This window comes from Tachysurus fulvidraco, chromosome 18 (genome assembly GCF_022655615.1).
Source record: "Tachysurus fulvidraco isolate hzauxx_2018 chromosome 18, HZAU_PFXX_2.0, whole genome shotgun sequence".
Classification (NCBI taxonomy): domain Eukaryota; kingdom Metazoa; phylum Chordata; class Actinopteri; order Siluriformes; family Bagridae; genus Tachysurus; species Tachysurus fulvidraco.
In genome coordinates, this window is record NC_062535.1 from 20786728 (window position 1) to 20804034 (window position 17307).

Below are 17307 nucleotides of genomic sequence, written 5' to 3' on the forward strand. Positions count from 1 at the left end.
CCCTATGTTTGATCATCAGTGGGAAGTCGTGGCCTAATGGTTAGATAGTATGACTCCTAACCCGAAGGTTGTGGGTTTGAGTCTCGGGCCGGCCACGACTTGCCTTTGAGCAAGGCACCGAACCCCCAACTGCTCCCCAGGTGCCGCAGCATAAATAGCTGCCCACTGCTCCGGGTGAGTGTTCACGGTGTGTGTGTGTGTGTGTGTGTGTGTGTGTGTGTGTGTGTGTGTGTGTGTGTGTGTGTGTGTGTGTGTGTGTGTGTGTGTGTGTGTGTGTGTGTGTGTGTGTGCACTTTGGATGGGTCAAATGCAGAGAACAAGTCTGGGTCACCGTACTTAACCGTATGTCACGTCACTTTCATTAGTAAATGCACAAAACACAAAAAAGATGTAATCCTGTGACATGGTGTGTGTGTGTGTGTGTGTGTGTGTGTGAGAGAGAGAGAGAGAGAGAGAGAGAGAGAATATAAAGGTCAGTGTGTGTACTGCTGCTCTACATCATGGCAGTGAGTTTACACATCCATAATGGACACAGGTCTTATGAGCCTGCAGGTTTTATACATTAATCATGTTATTAATCTCATATGTGCATTTATGTCATGTCATAAATGTAATAAATGTTGTTTAAAATGATGTGTCTATGAAGCGTGAACGTGAAGTGTTTATGTCTGTGGAGAAATGTGTGTATGTGTGGAGTGTTTATATGTATATAAAGTGTGTGTATGTGTGTTTGTGGCACCTGAGGTAACAGTGGCAAAGGAAAATTTGCAAAGATGATAGGAGGAAGAAAATTTGAAAGGAACCAGACTCAAAAGGGAACCTCATTCTCATCTGGGAGAGTGGGATTATAAATCATTATAAACACTGAGAGTGGGATTATAAGTCATTATAAACACAGAGTGGGATTATAAATCATTATAAACACCAGATAGTGGGATTATAAATCATTATAAACACTGAGAGTGGGATTATAAATTATTATAAACACTGAGAGTGGGATTATAAATCATTATAAACACTGAGTGGGATTATAAATCATTATAAACACTGACAGTGGGATTATAAATCATTATAAACACTGAGAGTGGGATTATAAATCATAATAAACACAGAGTGAGATTATAAATCATTATAAACACTGACAGTGGGATTATAAATCATTATAAACACTGACAGTGGGATTATAAATCATTATAAACACTGACAGTGGGATTATAAATAACATTCTACTGTATATAGTCAGTTTAATTGTTAATCAATGACACTGACTCATACTGACATTGCACTTATACACTGCACTATAATTAACAATAATATTTTTATTAACTGGTAAAACACGTTATATTGAAAAAGAAAGGTGTGATTAAAGCTTTATGAATAATATAATAATAATAATAATAATAATAATAATAATATATCATATATATATAATATAATTTCAATAATAATATAATCATATTTCAATCCCATTTTAATGCTGTGATATTTATATCACATTTTTATAGCAGTGTATAAACATTTAGACCCATGCTATTTTGGTCAGAAACTTTCATTTTGTGTTAATAAAAGTCATCTTGTGTGTGTATGTGTGTGTAGTTGACACTCTGCAGATTCAGTGTTATCAGTGTGAGGAGATTCGGCAAGATGACTGCTCATCACCAGAATTCATCGTTAACTGCACTGTTAATGTGCAGGACATGTGCCAGAAGGAAGTACTTATCATGGAGGATGGTAAGTGCAAAGTGTCAGATATTCATAGCATTTACAATGTTACATTATCATTAGAGTGTAACAGTGTTTGAGTTATAATATATATGTTACAGTACAGTGCTACATCGGTACAGTGGTACAGTGTTATAGAGGTACAGTGTTATAGAGGTACAGTGCTACAGTGGTACAGTGTTATAGAGGTACAGTGTTATAGAGGTAGAATGTTACAGTAGTACAGTGTTATAGAGGTACAGTGCTACAGTGGTACAGTGTTATAGAAGTACAGTGTTATAGAGGTACAGTGTTAAAGTGGTACAGTGTTACAGTAGTACAGTGTTATAGAGGTACAGTGTTACAATAGTACAGTGTTATAGACGTACAGTATTATAGAGGTACAGTGTTATAGAGGTACAGTGTTACAGTAGTACAGTGTTATACAGGTACAGTGTTACAGTAGTACAGTGTTACAGTAGTACAGTGTTATAGAGGTACAGTGTTACATTAGTACAGTGTTATAGAGGTACAGTGTTACAGTAGTACAGTGTTATAGAGGTACAGTGTTATAGAGGTACAGTGTTACAGTAGTACAGTGTTATAGAGGTACAGTGTTATAGAGGTACAGTGTCACATTAGTACAGTGGTACAGTGTTATAGAGGTACAGTGTTACAGTAGTACAGTGTAATAGAGGTACAGTGTTACAGTAGTACAGTGTTATAGAGGCACAGTGTTACAGTAGTACAGTGTTATAGAGGTACAGTGTTACAGTAGTACAGTGTTATAGAGGTACAGTGCTACAGTGGTACAGTGTTATAGAGGTACAGTGTTATAGAAGTACAGTGTTACAGTAGTACAGTGTTAAAGAGGTACAGTGTTATAGAGGTACAGTGTTACAGTAGTACAGTGTTATAGACGTACAGTGTTACATTAGTACAGTGTTATAGAGGTACAGTGTTATAGAGGTACAGTGTTACGTTAGTACAGTGTTATAGAGGTACAGTGTTACAGTAGTACAGTGTTATAGACGTACAGTGTTATAGAGGTACAGTGTTATAGAGGTACAGTGTTACAGTAGTACAGTGTTATAGAGGTACAGTGTTACAGTAGTACAGTGTAATAGAGGTACAGTGTTACAGTAGTACAGTGTTATAGAGGCACAGTGTTACAGTAGTACAGTGTTATAGAGGTACAGTGTTACAGTAGTACAGTGTTATAGAGGTACAGTGCTACAGTGGTAAAGTGTTATAGAGGTACAGTGTTATAGAAGTACAGTGTTACAGTAGTACAGTGTTATAGAGGTACAGTGTTATAGAGGTATAGTGTTACAGTAGTACAGTGTTATAGAGGTACAGTGTTACAGTAGTACAGTGTTATAGAGGTATAGTGTTATAGAGGTACAGTGTTATAGAGGTACAGTGTTACAGTAGTACAGTGTTATAGAGGTACAGTGTTACTGTAGTACAGTGTTATAGAGGTATAGTGTTATAGAGGTACAGTGTTATAGAGATACAGTGTTAAAGTAGTACAGTGATATAGAGGTACAGTGTTACAGTAGTACAGTGTTATAGAGGTACAGTGTTACGTTAGTACAGTGTTATAGAGGTACAGTGTTACAGTAGTACAGTGTTATAGACGTACAGTGTTACATTAGTACAGTGTTATAGAGGTACAGTGTTATAGAGGTACAGTGTTACAGTAGTACAGTGTTATAGAGGTACAGTGTTACATTAGTACAGTGTTATAGAGGTACAGTGTCACATTAGTACAGTTTTACAGTGTTACAGTATTATAGAGGTACAGTGTTATAGAGGTACAGTGCTACAGTGGTACAGTGTTATAGAGGTACAGTGTTATAGAGGTACAGTGTTACAGTAGTACAGTGTTATAGAGGTACAGTGCTACAGTGGAACATTGTTATAGAGGTACAGTGTTACAGTAGTACTGTTTTATATAGGTACAGTGTTATAGGGGTACAGTGTTACAGTAGTACAGTGTTATATAGGTACACTGCTACAGTGTTATAGAGGTACAATGTTACAGTAGTACAGTGTTATAGAGGTACAGTGTTACAGTAGTACAGTTTTATAGAGGTACAGTGTTACAGTAGTACAGTGTTATAGAGGTACAGTGTTACATTAGTACAGTGTTATAGAGGTACAGTGTTACATTAGTACAGTGTTACAGTGGTACAGTGTTATAGAGGTACAGTGTTACAGTAGTACAGTGTTATAGAGGTACAGTGTTATAGAGGTACAGTGTTATAGACGTACAGTGTTATAGAGGTACAGTGTTACAGTAGTACAGTGTTATAGAGGTACAGTGTTACAGTAGTTCAGTGTTATAGAGGTACAGTGTTACATTAGTACAGTGTTATACAGGTACAGTGTTACAGTAGTACAGTGTTATAGAGGTACAGTGTTACAGTAGTACAGTGTTATAGAGGTACATTGTTATAGAGGTACAGTGTCACATTAGTATAGTGGTACAGTGTTATAGAGGTACAGTGTTACAGTAGTACAGTGTTATAGAGGTACAGTGTTATAGACGTACAGTGTTATAGAGGTACAGTGTTATAGACGTACAGTGTTATAGAGGTACAGTGTTACATTAGTACAGTGTTATAGACGTACAGTGTTACAGTAGTACAGTGTTATAGAGGTATAGTGTTATAGAGGTACAGTGTTATAGAGGTACAGTGTTACTGTAGTACAGTGTTATAGAGGTATAGTGTTATAGAGGTACAGTGTTATAGAGATACAGTGTTAAAGTAGTACAGTGATATAGAGGTACAGTGTTACAGTAGTACAGTGTTATAGAGGTACAGTGTTACGTTAGTACAGTGTTATAGAGGTACAGTGTTACAGTAGTACAGTGTTATAGACGTACACTGTTATAGAGGTACAGTGTTATAGAGGTACAGTGTTACAGTAGTACAGTGTTATAGAGGTACAGTGTTATAGAGGTACAGTGTTACAGTAGTACAGTGTTATAGACGTACAGTGTTACATTAGTACAGTGTTATAGAGGTACAGTGTTATAGAGGTACAGTGTTACAGTAGTACAGTGTTATAGAGGTACAGTGTTACATTAGTACAGTGTTATAGAGGTACAGTGTCACATTAGTACAGTTTTACAGTGGTACAGTATTATAGAGGTACAGTGTTATAGAGGTACAGTGCTACAGTGGTACAGTGTTATAGAGATACAGTGTTATAGAGGTACAGTGTTACAGTAGTACAGTGTTATAGAGGTACAGTGCTACAGTGGAACATTGTTATAGAGGTACAGTGTTATAGAGGTACAGTGTTACAGTAGTACTGTTTTATATAGGTACAGTGTTATAGAGGTACAGTGTTACAGTAGTACAGTGTTATATAGGTACACTGCTACAGTGTTATAGAGGTACAATGTTACAGTAGTACAGTGTTATAGAGGTACAGTGTTACAGTAGTACAGTGTTATAGAGGTACAGTGTTACAGTAGTACAGTGTTATAGAGGTACAGTGTTACATTAGTACAGTGTTATAGAGGTACAGTGTTACATTAGTACAGTGGTACAGTGTTATAGAGGTACAGTGTTATAGAGGTACATTGTTACAGTAGTACAGTGTTATAGAGGTACAGTGTTATAGAGGTACAGTGTTATAGACGTACAGTGTTACAGTAGTACAGTGTTACAGTAGTACAGTGTTATAGAGGTACAGTGTTACAGTAGTACAGTGTTATAGAGGTACATTGCTACAGTGTTATAGAGGTACAGTGTTATAGAGGTACAATGTTACAGTAGTACAGTGTTATAGAGGTACAGTGTTACAGTAGTACAGTGTTATAGAGGTACAGTGTTACAGTAGTACAGTGTTATAGAGGTACAGTGTTACATTAGTACAGTGTTATAGAGGTACAGTGTTACATTAGTACAGTGTTACAGTGGTACAGTGTTATAGAGGTACAGTGTTATAGAGGTACAGTGTTACAGTAGTACAGTGTTATAGAGGTACAGTGTTATAGAGGTACAGTGTTACAGTAGTACAGTGTTATAGAGGTACAGTGTTACAGTAGTACAGTGTTATAGAGGTACAGTGTTACATTAGTACATTGTTATACAGGTACAGTGTTACAGTATTACAGTGTTATAGAGGTACAGTGTTACAGTAGTACAGTGTTATAGAGGTACAGTGTTATAGAGGTACAGTGTCACATTAGTACAGTGTTACAGTGGTACAGTGTTATAGAGGTACAGTGTTACAGTAGTACAGTGTTATAGAGGTACAGTCTTATAGACGTACAGTGTTATAGAGGTACAGTGTTATAGACGTACAGTGTTATAGAGGTACAGTGTTACATTAGTACAGTGTTATAGAGGTACAGTGTTACAGTAGTACAGTGTTATAGAGGTACAGTGTTACATTAGTACAGTGTTATAGAGGTACAGTGTTACAGTAGTACAGTGTTATAGAGGTACAGTGTTACAGTAGTACAGTGTTACAGTAGTACAGTGTTATAGAGGTACATTGTTATAGACGTACAGTGTTATAGAGGTACAGTGTTACAGGTGTACAGTGTTATAAAGGTACAGTGTTACAGTGGTACAGTGTTATAGAGGTACAGTGTTATAGAGGTACAGTGTTACAGTAGTACAGTGTTATAGAGGTACAGTGTTACAGTAGTACAGTGTTATAGAGGGACAGTGTTACAGTAGTACAGTGTTACAGTAGTACAGTGTTATAGAGGTACAGTGTTACAGTAGTACAGTGTTTTAGAGGTACAGTGTTACAGTGGTACAGTGTTATAGAGGTACAGTGTTATAGAGGTACAGTGTTACAGTAGTACAGTGTTATAGAGGTACAGTTTTACAGTAGTACAGTGTTATAGAGGTATAGTGTTATAGAGGTACAGTGTTACAGTAGTACAGTTTTATAGAGGTGCAGTGTTACAGTAGTACAGTGTTATAGAGGTACAGTGTTGTAGAGGTACAGTGTTACAGTAGTACTGTGTTATAGAGGTACAGTGTAATAGAGGTACAGTGTTATAGAGGTACAGTGGTACAGTAGTACAGTTTTATAGAGGTGCAGTGTTATAGAGGTACAGTGTTACAGTAGTACAGTTTTATAGAGGTGCAGTGTTACAGTAGTACAGTGTTATAGAGGTACAGTGTTGTAGAGGTACAGTGTTACAGTAGTACAGTTTTATAGAGGTGCAGTGTTACAGTAGTACAGTGTTATAGAGGTACAGTGTTGTAGAGGTACAGTGTTACAGTAGTACTGTGTTATAGAGGTACAGTGTAATAGAGGTACAGTGTTATAGAGGTACAGTGGTACAGTGTTATAGAGGTACAGTGTTACAGTAGTACAGTGTTATAGAGGTACAGTGTTATAGAGGTACAGTGTTACAATAGTACAGTGTTATAGAGGTACAGTGTTATAGAGGTACAGTGTTACATTAGTACAGTGTTATAGAGGTACAGTGTTACAGTAGTACAGTGTTACAGTAGTACAGTGTTATAGAGGTACAGTGTCACATTAGTACAGTGTTATATAGGTACTGTGTTACAGTAGTACAGTGTTATAGAGGTACAGTGCTACAGTGGTACAGTGTTATAGAGGTACAGTGTTACAGTAGTACAGTGTTATAGAGGTACAGTGTTACAGTAGTACAGTGTTACAGTAGTACAGTGTTATAGAGGTACATTGTTATAGACGTACAGTGTTATAGAGGTACAGTGTTACAGGTGTACAGTGTTATAAAGGTACAGTGTTACAGTGGTACAGTGTTATAGAGGTACAGTGTTATAGAGGTACAGTGTTACAGTAGTACAGTGTTATAGAGGTACAGTGTTACAGTAGTACAGTGTTATAGAGGGACAGTGTTACAGTAGTACAGTGTTATAGAGGTACAGTGCTACAGTGGAACATTGTTATAGAGGTACAGTGTTATAGAGGTACAGTGTTACAGTAGTACTGTTTTATATAGGTACAGTGTTATAGGGGTACAGTGTTACAGTAGTACAGTGTTATATAGGTACACTGCTACAGTGTTATAGAGGTACAATGTTACAGTAGTACAGTGTTATAGAGGTACAGTGTTACAGTAGTACAGTGTTATAGAGGTACAGTGTTACAGTAGTACAGTGTTATAGAGGTACAGTGTTACATTAGTACAGTGTTATAGAGGTACAGTGTTACAGTAGTACAGTGTTACAGTGGTACAGTGTTATAGAGGTACAGTGTTACAGTAGTACAGTGTTATAGAGGTACAGTGTTATAGAGGTACAGTGTTATAGACGTACAGTGTTATAGAGGTACAGTGTTACAGTAGTACAGTGTTATAGAGGTACAGTGTTACAGTAGTTCAGTGTTATAGAGGTACAGTGTTACATTAGTACAGTGTTATACAGGTACAGTGTTACAGTAGTACAGTGTTATAGAGGTACAGTGTTACAGTAGTACAGTGTTATAGAGGTACATTGTTATAGAGGTACAGTGTCACATTAGTATAGTGGTACAGTGTTATAGAGGTACAGTGTTACAGTAGTACAGTGTTATAGAGGTACAGTGTTATAGACGTACAGTGTTATAGAGGTACAGTGTTATAGACGTACAGTGTTATAGAGGTACAGTGTTACATTAGTACAGTGTTATAGACGTACAGTGTTACAGTAGTACAGTGTTATAGAGGTATAGTGTTATAGAGGTACAGTGTTATAGAGGTACAGTGTTCCAGTAGTACAGTGTTATAGAGGTACAGTGTTACTGTAGTACAGTGTTATAGAGGTATAGTGTTATAGAGGTACAGTGTTATAGAGATACAGTGTTAAAGTAGTACAGTGATATAGAGGTACAGTGTTACAGTAGTACAGTGTTATAGAGGTACAGTGTTACATTAGTACAGTGTTATAGAGGTACAGTGTTACAGTAGTACAGTGTTATAGACGTACACTGTTATAGAGGTACAGTGTTATAGAGGTACAGTGTTACAGTAGTACAGTGTTATAGAGGTACAGTGTTACAGTAGTACAGTGTTATAGACGTACAGTGTTACATTAGTACAGTGTTATAGAGGTACAGTGTTACAGTAGTACAGTGTTATAGAGGTACAGTGTTACATTAGTACAGTGTTATAGAGGTACAGTGTCACATTAGTACAGTTTTACAGTGGTACAGTATTATAGAGGTACAGTGTTATAGAGGTACAGTGCTACAGTGGTACAGTGTTATAGAGGTACAGTGTTATAGAGGTACAGTGTTACAGTAGTACAGTGCTACAGTGGAACATTGTTATAGAGGTACAGTGTTATAGAGGTACAGTGTTACAGTAGTACTGTTTTATATAGGTACAGTGTTATAGAGGTACAGTGTTACAGTAGTACAGTGTTATATAGGTACACTGCTATAGTGTTATAGAGGTACAATGTTACAGTAGTACAGTGTTATAGAGGTACAGTGTTACAGTAGTACAGTGTTATAGAGGTACAGTGTTACAGTAGTACAGTGTTATAGAGGTACAGTGTTACATTAGTACAGTGTTATAGAGGTACAGTGTTACATTAGTACAGTGGTACAGTGTTATAGAGGTACAGTGTTATAGAGGTACAGTGTTACAGTAGTACAGTGTTATAGAGGTACAGTGTTATAGAGGTACAGTGTTATAGACGTACAGTGTTACAGTAGTACAGTGTTACAGTAGTACAGTGTTATAGAGGTACAGTGTTACAGTAGTACAGTGTTATAGAGGTACACTGCTACAGTGTTATAGAGGTACAGTGTTATAGAGGTACAATGTTACAGTAGTACAGTGTTATAGAGGTACAGTGTTACAGTAGTTCAGTGTTATAGAGGTACAGTGTTACAGTAGTACAGTGTTATAGAGGTACAGTGTTACATTAGTACAGTGTTATAGAGGTACAGTGTTACATTAGTACAGTGTTACAGTGGTACAGTGTTATAGAGGTACAGTGTTATAGAGGTACAGTGTTACAGTAGTACAGTGTTATAGAGGTACAGTGTTATAGAGGTACAGTGTTATAGACGTACAGTGTTATAGAGGTACAGTGTTACAGTAGTACAGTGTTACAGTAGTACAGTGTTATAGAGGTACAGTGTTACAGTAGTACAGTGTTATAGAGGTACAGTGTTACATTAGTACATTGTTATACAGGTACAGTGTTACAGTATTACAGTGTTATAGAGGTACAGTGTTACAGTAGTACAGTGTTATAGAGGTACAGTGTTATAGAGGTACAGTGTCACATTAGTACAGTGTTACAGTGGTACAGTGTTATAGAGGTACAGTGTTACAGTAGTACAGTGTTATAGAGGTACAGTGTTATAGACGTACAGTGTTATAGAGGTACAGTGTTATAGACGTACAGTGTTATAGAGGTACAGTGTTACATTAGTACAGTGTTATAGAGGTACAGTGTTACAGTAGTACAGTGTTATAGAGGTACAGTGTTACATTAGTACAGTGGTACAGTGTTATAGAGGTACAGTGTTATAGAGGTACAGTGTTACAGTAGTACAGTGTTATAGAGGTACAGTGTTACAGTAGTACAGTGTAATAGAGGTACAGTGTTACATTAGTACAGTGTTATAGAGGTACAGTGTTACATTAGTACAGTGGTACAGTGTTATAGAGGTACAGTGTTATAGAGGTACAGTGTTACAGTAGTACAGTGTTATAGAGGTACAGTGTTATAGAGGTACAGTGTTATAGACGTACAGTGTTACAGTAGTACAGTGTTACAGTAGTACAGTGTTATAGAGGTACAGTGTTACAGTAGTACAGTGTTATAGAGGTACACTGCTACAGTGTTATAGAGGTACAGTGTTATAGAGGTACAATGTTACAGTAGTACAGTGTTATAGAGGTACAGTGTTACAGTAGTACAGTGTTATAGAGGTACAGTGTTACAGTAGTACAGTGTTATAGAGGTACAGTGTTACATTAGTACAGTGTTATAGAGGTACAGTGTTACATTAGTACAGTGTTACAGTGGTACAGTGTTATAGAGGTACAGTGTTATAGAGGTACAGTGTTACAGTAGTACAGTGTTATAGAGGTACAGTGTTATAGAGGTACAGTGTTATAGACGTACAGTGTTATAGAGGTACAGTGTTACAGTAGTACAGTGTTACAGTAGTACAGTGTTATAGAGGTACAGTGTTACAGTAGTACAGTGTTATAGAGGTACAGTGTTACATTAGTACATTGTTATACAGGTACAGTGTTACAGTATTACAGTGTTATAGAGGTACAGTGTTACAGTAGTACAGTGTTATAGAGGTACAGTGTTATAGAGGTACAGTGTCACATTCGTACAGTGTTACAGTGGTACAGTGTTATAGAGGTACAGTGTTACAGTAGTACAGTGTTATAGAGGTACAGTGTTATAGACGTACAGTGTTATAGAGGTACAGTGTTATAGACGTACAGTGTTATAGAGGTACAGTGTTACATTAGTACAGTGTTATAGAGGTACAGTGTTACAGTAGTACAGTGTTATAGAGGTACAGTGTTACATTAGTACAGTGTTATAGAGGTACAGTGTTACAGTAGTACAGTGTTATAGAGGTACAGTGTTATAGAGGTACAGTGTTACAGTAGTACAGTGTTATAGAGGTACAGTGTTACAGTAGTACAGTGTTATAGAGGGACAGTGTTACAGTCGTACAGTGTTATAGAGGTACAGTGCTACAGTGGAACATTGTTATAGAGGTACAGTGTTATAGAGGTACAGTGTTACAGTAGTACTGTTTTATATAGGTACAGTGTTATAGGGGTACAGTGTTACAGTAGTACAGTGTTATATAGGTACACTGCTACAGTGTTATAGAGGTACAATGTTACAGTAGTACAGTGTTATAGAGGTACAGTGTTACAGTAGTACAGTGTTATAGAGGTACAGTGTTACAGTAGTACAGTGTTATAGAGGTACAGTGTTACATTAGTACAGTGTTATAGAGGTACAGTGTTACAGTAGTACAGTGTTACAGTGGTACAGTGTTATAGAGGTACAGTGTTTCAGTAGTACAGTGTTATAGAGGTACAGTGTTATAGAGGTACAGTGTTATAGACGTACAGTGTTATAGAGGTACAGTGTTACAGTAGTACAGTGTTATAGAGGTACAGTGTTACAGTAGTTCAGTGTTATAGAGGTACAGTGTTACATTAGTACAGTGTTATACAGGTACAGTGTTACAGTAGTACAGTGTTATAGAGGTACAGTGTTACAGTAGTACAGTGTTATAGAGGTACATTGTTATAGAGGTACAGTGTCACATTAGTATAGTGGTACAGTGTTATAGAGGTACAGTGTTACAGTAGTACAGTGTTATAGAGGTACAGTGTTATAGACGTACAGTGTTTTAGAGGTACAGTGTTATAGACGTACAGTGTTATAGAGGTACAGTGTTACATTAGTACAGTGTTATAGACGTACAGTGTTACAGTAGTACAGTGTTATAGAGGTATAGTGTTATAGAGGTACAGTGTTATAGAGGTACAGTGTTACAGTAGTACAGTGTTATAGAGGTACAGTGTTACTGTAGTACAGTGTTATAGAGGTATAGTGTTATAGAGGTACAGTGTTATAGAGATACAGTGTTAAAGTAGTACAGTGATATAGAGGTACAGTGTTACAGTAGTACAGTGTTATAGAGGTACAGTGTTACAGTAGTACAGTGTTATAGAGGTACAGTGTTACAGTAGTACAGTGTTATAGACGTACACTGTTATAGAGGTACAGTGTTATAGAGGTACAGTGTTACAGTAGTACAGTGTTATAGAGGTACAGTGTTACAGTAGTACAGTGTTATAGACGTACAGTGTTACATTAGTACAGTGTTATAGAGGTACAGTGTTATAGAGGTACAGTGTTACAGTAGTACAGTGTTATAGAGGTACAGTGTTACATTAGTACAGTGTTATAGAGGTACAGTGTCACATTAGTACAGTTTTACAGTGGTACAGTATTATAGAGGTACAGTGTTATAGAGGTACAGTGCTACAGTGGTACAGTGTTATAGAGGTACAGTGTTATAGAGGTACAGTGTTACAGTAGTACAGTGCTACAGTGGAACATTGTTATAGAGGTACAGTGTTATAGAGGTACAGTGTTACAGTAGTACTGTTTTATATAGGTACAGTGTTATAGAGGTACAGTGTTACAGTAGTACAGTGTTATATAGGTACACTGCTATAGTGTTATAGAGGTACAATGTTACAGTAGTACAGTGTTATAGAGGTACAGTGTTATAGACGTACAGTGTTATAGAGGTACAGTGTTACATTAGTACAGTGTTATAGAGGTACAGTGTTACATTAGTACAGTGTTATAGAGGTACAGTGTTACATTAGTACAGTAGTACAGTGTTATAGAGGTACAGTGTTACATTAGTACAGTGTTATAGAGGTACAGTGTTACATTAGTACAGTGTTACAGTGGTACAGTGTTATAGAGGTACAGTGTTATAGAGGTACAGTGTTACAGTAGTACAGTGTTATAGAGGTACAGTGTTATAGAGGTACAGTGTTATAGACGTACAGTGTTATAGAGGTACAGTGTTACAGTAGTACAGTGTTATAGAGGTACAGTGTTACAGTAGTACAGTGTTATAGAGGTACAGTGTTACATTAGTACATTGTTATACAGGTACAGTGTTACAGTATTACAGTGTTATAGAGGTACAGTGTTACAGTAGTACAGTGTTATAGAGGTACAGTGTTATAGAGGTACAGTGTCACATTAGTACAGTGTTACAGTGGTACAGTGTTATAGAGGTACAGTGTTACAGTAGTACAGTGTTATAGAGGTACAGTGTTATAGACGTACAGTGTTATAGAGGTACAGTGTTATAGACGTACAGTGTTATAGAGGTACAGTGTTACATTAGTACAGTGTTATAGAGGTACAGTGTTACAGTAGTACAGTGTTATAGAGGTACAGTGTTACATTAGTACAGTGTTATAGAGGTACAGTGTTACAGTAGTACAGTGTTATAGAGGTACAGTGTTACAGTAGTACAGTGTTACAGTAGTACAGTGTTATAGAGGTACATTGTTATAGACGTACAGTGTTATAGAGGTACAGTGTTACAGGTGTACAGTGTTATAAAGGTACAGTGTTACAGTGGTACAGTGTTATAGAGGTACAGTGTTATAGAGGTACAGTGTTACAGTAGTACAGTGTTATAGAGGTACAGTGTTACAGTAGTACAGTGTTATAGAGGGACAGTGTTACAGTAGTACAGTGTTACAGTAGTACAGTGTTATAGAGGTACAGTGTTACAGTAGTACAGTGTTATAGAGGTACAGTGTTACAGTGGTACAGTGTTATAGAGGTACAGTGTTATAGAGGTACAGTGTTACAGTAGTACAGTGTTATAGAGGTACAGTTTTACAGTAGTACAGTGTTATAGAGGTATAGTGTTATAGAGGTACAGTGTTACAGTAGTACAGTTTTATAGAGGTGCAGTGTTACAGTAGTACAGTGTTATAGAGGTACAGTGTTGTAGAGGTACAGTGTTACAGTAGTACTGTGTTATAGAGGTACAGTGTTATAGAGGTACAGTGTTACAGTAGTACAGTGTTATAGAGGTACAGTGTTATAGAGGTACAGTGTTACATTAGTACAGTCTTATAGAGGTACAGTGTTACAGTGGTACAGTGTTATAGAGGTACAGTGTTACAGTAGTACAGTGTTATAGACGTACAGTGTTATAGAGGTACAGTGTTACAGTAGTACAGTGTTACAGTAGTACAGTGTTATAGAGGTACAGTGTTACATTAGTACAGTGTTATATAGGTACAGTGTTACAGTAGTACAGTGTTATAGAGGTACAGTGTTACAGTAGTACAGTGTTATAGAGGTACAATGTTACAGTAGTACAGTGTTATAGAGGTTCAGTGCTACAGTGGTACAGTGTTATAGAGGTACAGTGTTATAGAGCTACAGTGTTACAGTAGTACAGTGTCATAGAGGTACAGTGCTACAGTGCTACAGTGTTACAGTAGTACAGTGTTATAGAGGTACAGTGTTACATTAGTACAGTGTTATAGAGGTACAGTGTTACAGTAGTACAGTGTTATAGAGGTACAGTGTTACAGTAGTACAGTGTTACAGTAGTACAGTGTTATAGAGGTACATTGTTATAGACGTACAGTGTTATAGAGGTACAGTGTTACAGTAGTACAGTGTTATAGAGGTACAGTGTTACATTAGTACAGTGTTATAGAGGTACAGTGTTACAGTAGTACAGTGTTATAGAGGTACAGTGTTACAGTAGTACAGTGTTATAGAGGTACAATGTTACAGTAGTACAGTGTTATAGAGGTTCAGTGCTACAGTGGTACAGTGTTATAGAGGTACAGTGTTATAGAGGTACAGTGTTACAGTAGTACAGTGTCATAGAGGTACAGTGCTACAGTGCTACAGTGTTACAGTAGTACAGTGTTATAGAGGTACAGTGTTATAGAGGTACAGTGCTATAGAGGTACAGTGTTACAGTACTACAGTGTTATAAAGGTACAGTGTTACAGTAGTACAGTGTTATAGAGGTACAGTGTTATAGAGGTACAGTGTTATAGAGGTACAGTGTTACATTAGTACAGTGGTACAGTGTTATAGAGGTACAGTGTTATAGAGGTACAGTGTTACAGTAGTACAGTGTTATAGAGGTACAGTGTTACAGTAGTACAGTGTTATAGAGGTACAGTGTTACAGTAGTACAGTGTTATAGAGGTACAGTGTTATAGAGGTACAGTGTTACAGTAGTACAGTGTTATAGAGGTACATTGTTATAGAGGTACAGTGTTATAGAGGTACAGTGTTACAGTGGTACAGTGTTACAGTAGTACATTGTTATAGAGGTACAGTGTTACAGTAGTACAGTGTTATAGAGGTACAGTGTTACATTAATACAGTGTTATACAGGTACAGTGTTACAGTAGTACAGTGTTATAGAGGTACAGTGTTACAGTAGTACAGTGTTATAGAGGTACATTGTTATAGAGGTACAGTGTTATAGAGGTACAGTGTTACAGTAGTACAGTGTTATAGAGGTACAGTGTCATATTAGTACAGTGTTACAGTGGTACAGTGTTATAGAGGTACAGTGTTACAGTAGTACAGTGTTATAGAGGTACAGTGTTACAGTAGTACAGTGTTATAGAGGTACAGTGTTATAGAGGTACAGTGTTACAGTAGTACAGTGTTATAGAGGTACAGTGTTACAGTAGTACAGTGTTATAGAGGTACAGTGTTACAGTAGTACAGTGTTATAGAGGTACAGTGTTATAGAGGTACAGTGTTACAGTAGTACAGTTTTATAGAGGTACAGTGTTACAGTAGTACAGTGTTATAGAGGTACATTGTTATAGAGGTACAGTGTTATAGAGGTACAGTGTTATAGAGGTACAGTGTTACAGTAGTACAGTGTTACAGTAGTACATTGTTATAGAGGTACAGTGTTACAGTAGTACAGTGTTATAGAGGTACAGTGTTACATTAATACAGTGTTATAGAGGTACAGTGTTACAGTAGTACAGTGTTATAGAGGTACAGTGTTACATTAATACATTGTTATAGAGGTATAGTGTTACAGTAGTACAGTGTTATAGAGGTACAGTGTTACAGTAGTACAGTGTTATAGAGGTACAGTGTTATAGAGGTACAGTGTCATATTAGTACAGTGTTACAGTGGTACAGTGTTATAGAGGTACAGTGTTACAGTAGTACAGTGTTATAGAGGTACAGTGTTACAGTAGTACAGTGTTATAGAGGTACAGTGTTATAGAGGTACAGTGTTACAGTAGTACAGTGTTATAGAGGTACAGTGTTATAGAGGTACAGTGTTATAGAGGTACAGTGTTACAGTAGTACAGTGTTATAAAGGTACAGTGTTATAGAGGTACAGTTTTACAGTGGTACAGTGTTATAGAGGTACATTGTTATAGAGGTACAGTGTTATAGAGGTACAGTGTTATAGAGGTACAGTGTTACAGTAGTACAGTGTTACAGTAGTACATTGTTATAGAGGTACAGTGTTACAGTAGTACAGTGTTATAGAGGTACAGTGTTACAGTAGTACAGTGTTATAGAGGTACAGTGTTACAGTAGTACAGTGTTATAGAGGTACAGTGTTACATTAATACATTGTTATAGAGGTACAGTGTTACAGTAGTACAGTGTTATAGAGGTACAGTGTTACAGTAGTACAGTGTTATAGAGGTACAATGTCATATTAGTAGTGTTACAGTGGTACAGTGTTATAGAGGTATAGTGTTACAGTAGTACAGTGTTATAGAGGTACAGTGTTATAGACGTACAGTGTTATAGAGGTACAGTGTTACAGTAGTACAGTGTTATAGAGGTACAGTGTCACAGTAGTACAGTGTTATAGAGGTACAGTGTTATAGAGGTACAGTGTTACAGTAGTACAGTGTTATAGAGGCACAGTGTTACAGTGGTACAGTGTTATAGAGGTACAGTTTTATAGAGGTACAGTGTTATAGAGGTACAGTGTTACAGTAGTACAGTGTTATAGAGATACAGTGTCACAGTAGTACAGGTACAGTGTTATAGAGGTACAGCGTTACAGTAG

At 36.9% G+C, this 17307-nt stretch overlaps 1 protein-coding gene across 1 annotated transcript in view; it reads left to right on the forward strand.

Moving 5' to 3' along the window:
• Positions 1-17307, forward strand: part of LOC113636945 (ly6/PLAUR domain-containing protein 1-like) — a 44388-nt gene that overhangs the window by 11899 nt on the left and 15182 nt on the right. Inside the window, exon 2 of the mRNA XM_047803077.1 lies at positions 1597-1731. Within this exon, the coding sequence (XP_047659033.1) occupies positions 1597-1731 (135 nt within the window). The remainder of the gene's footprint in view (positions 1-1596; positions 1732-17307) is intronic.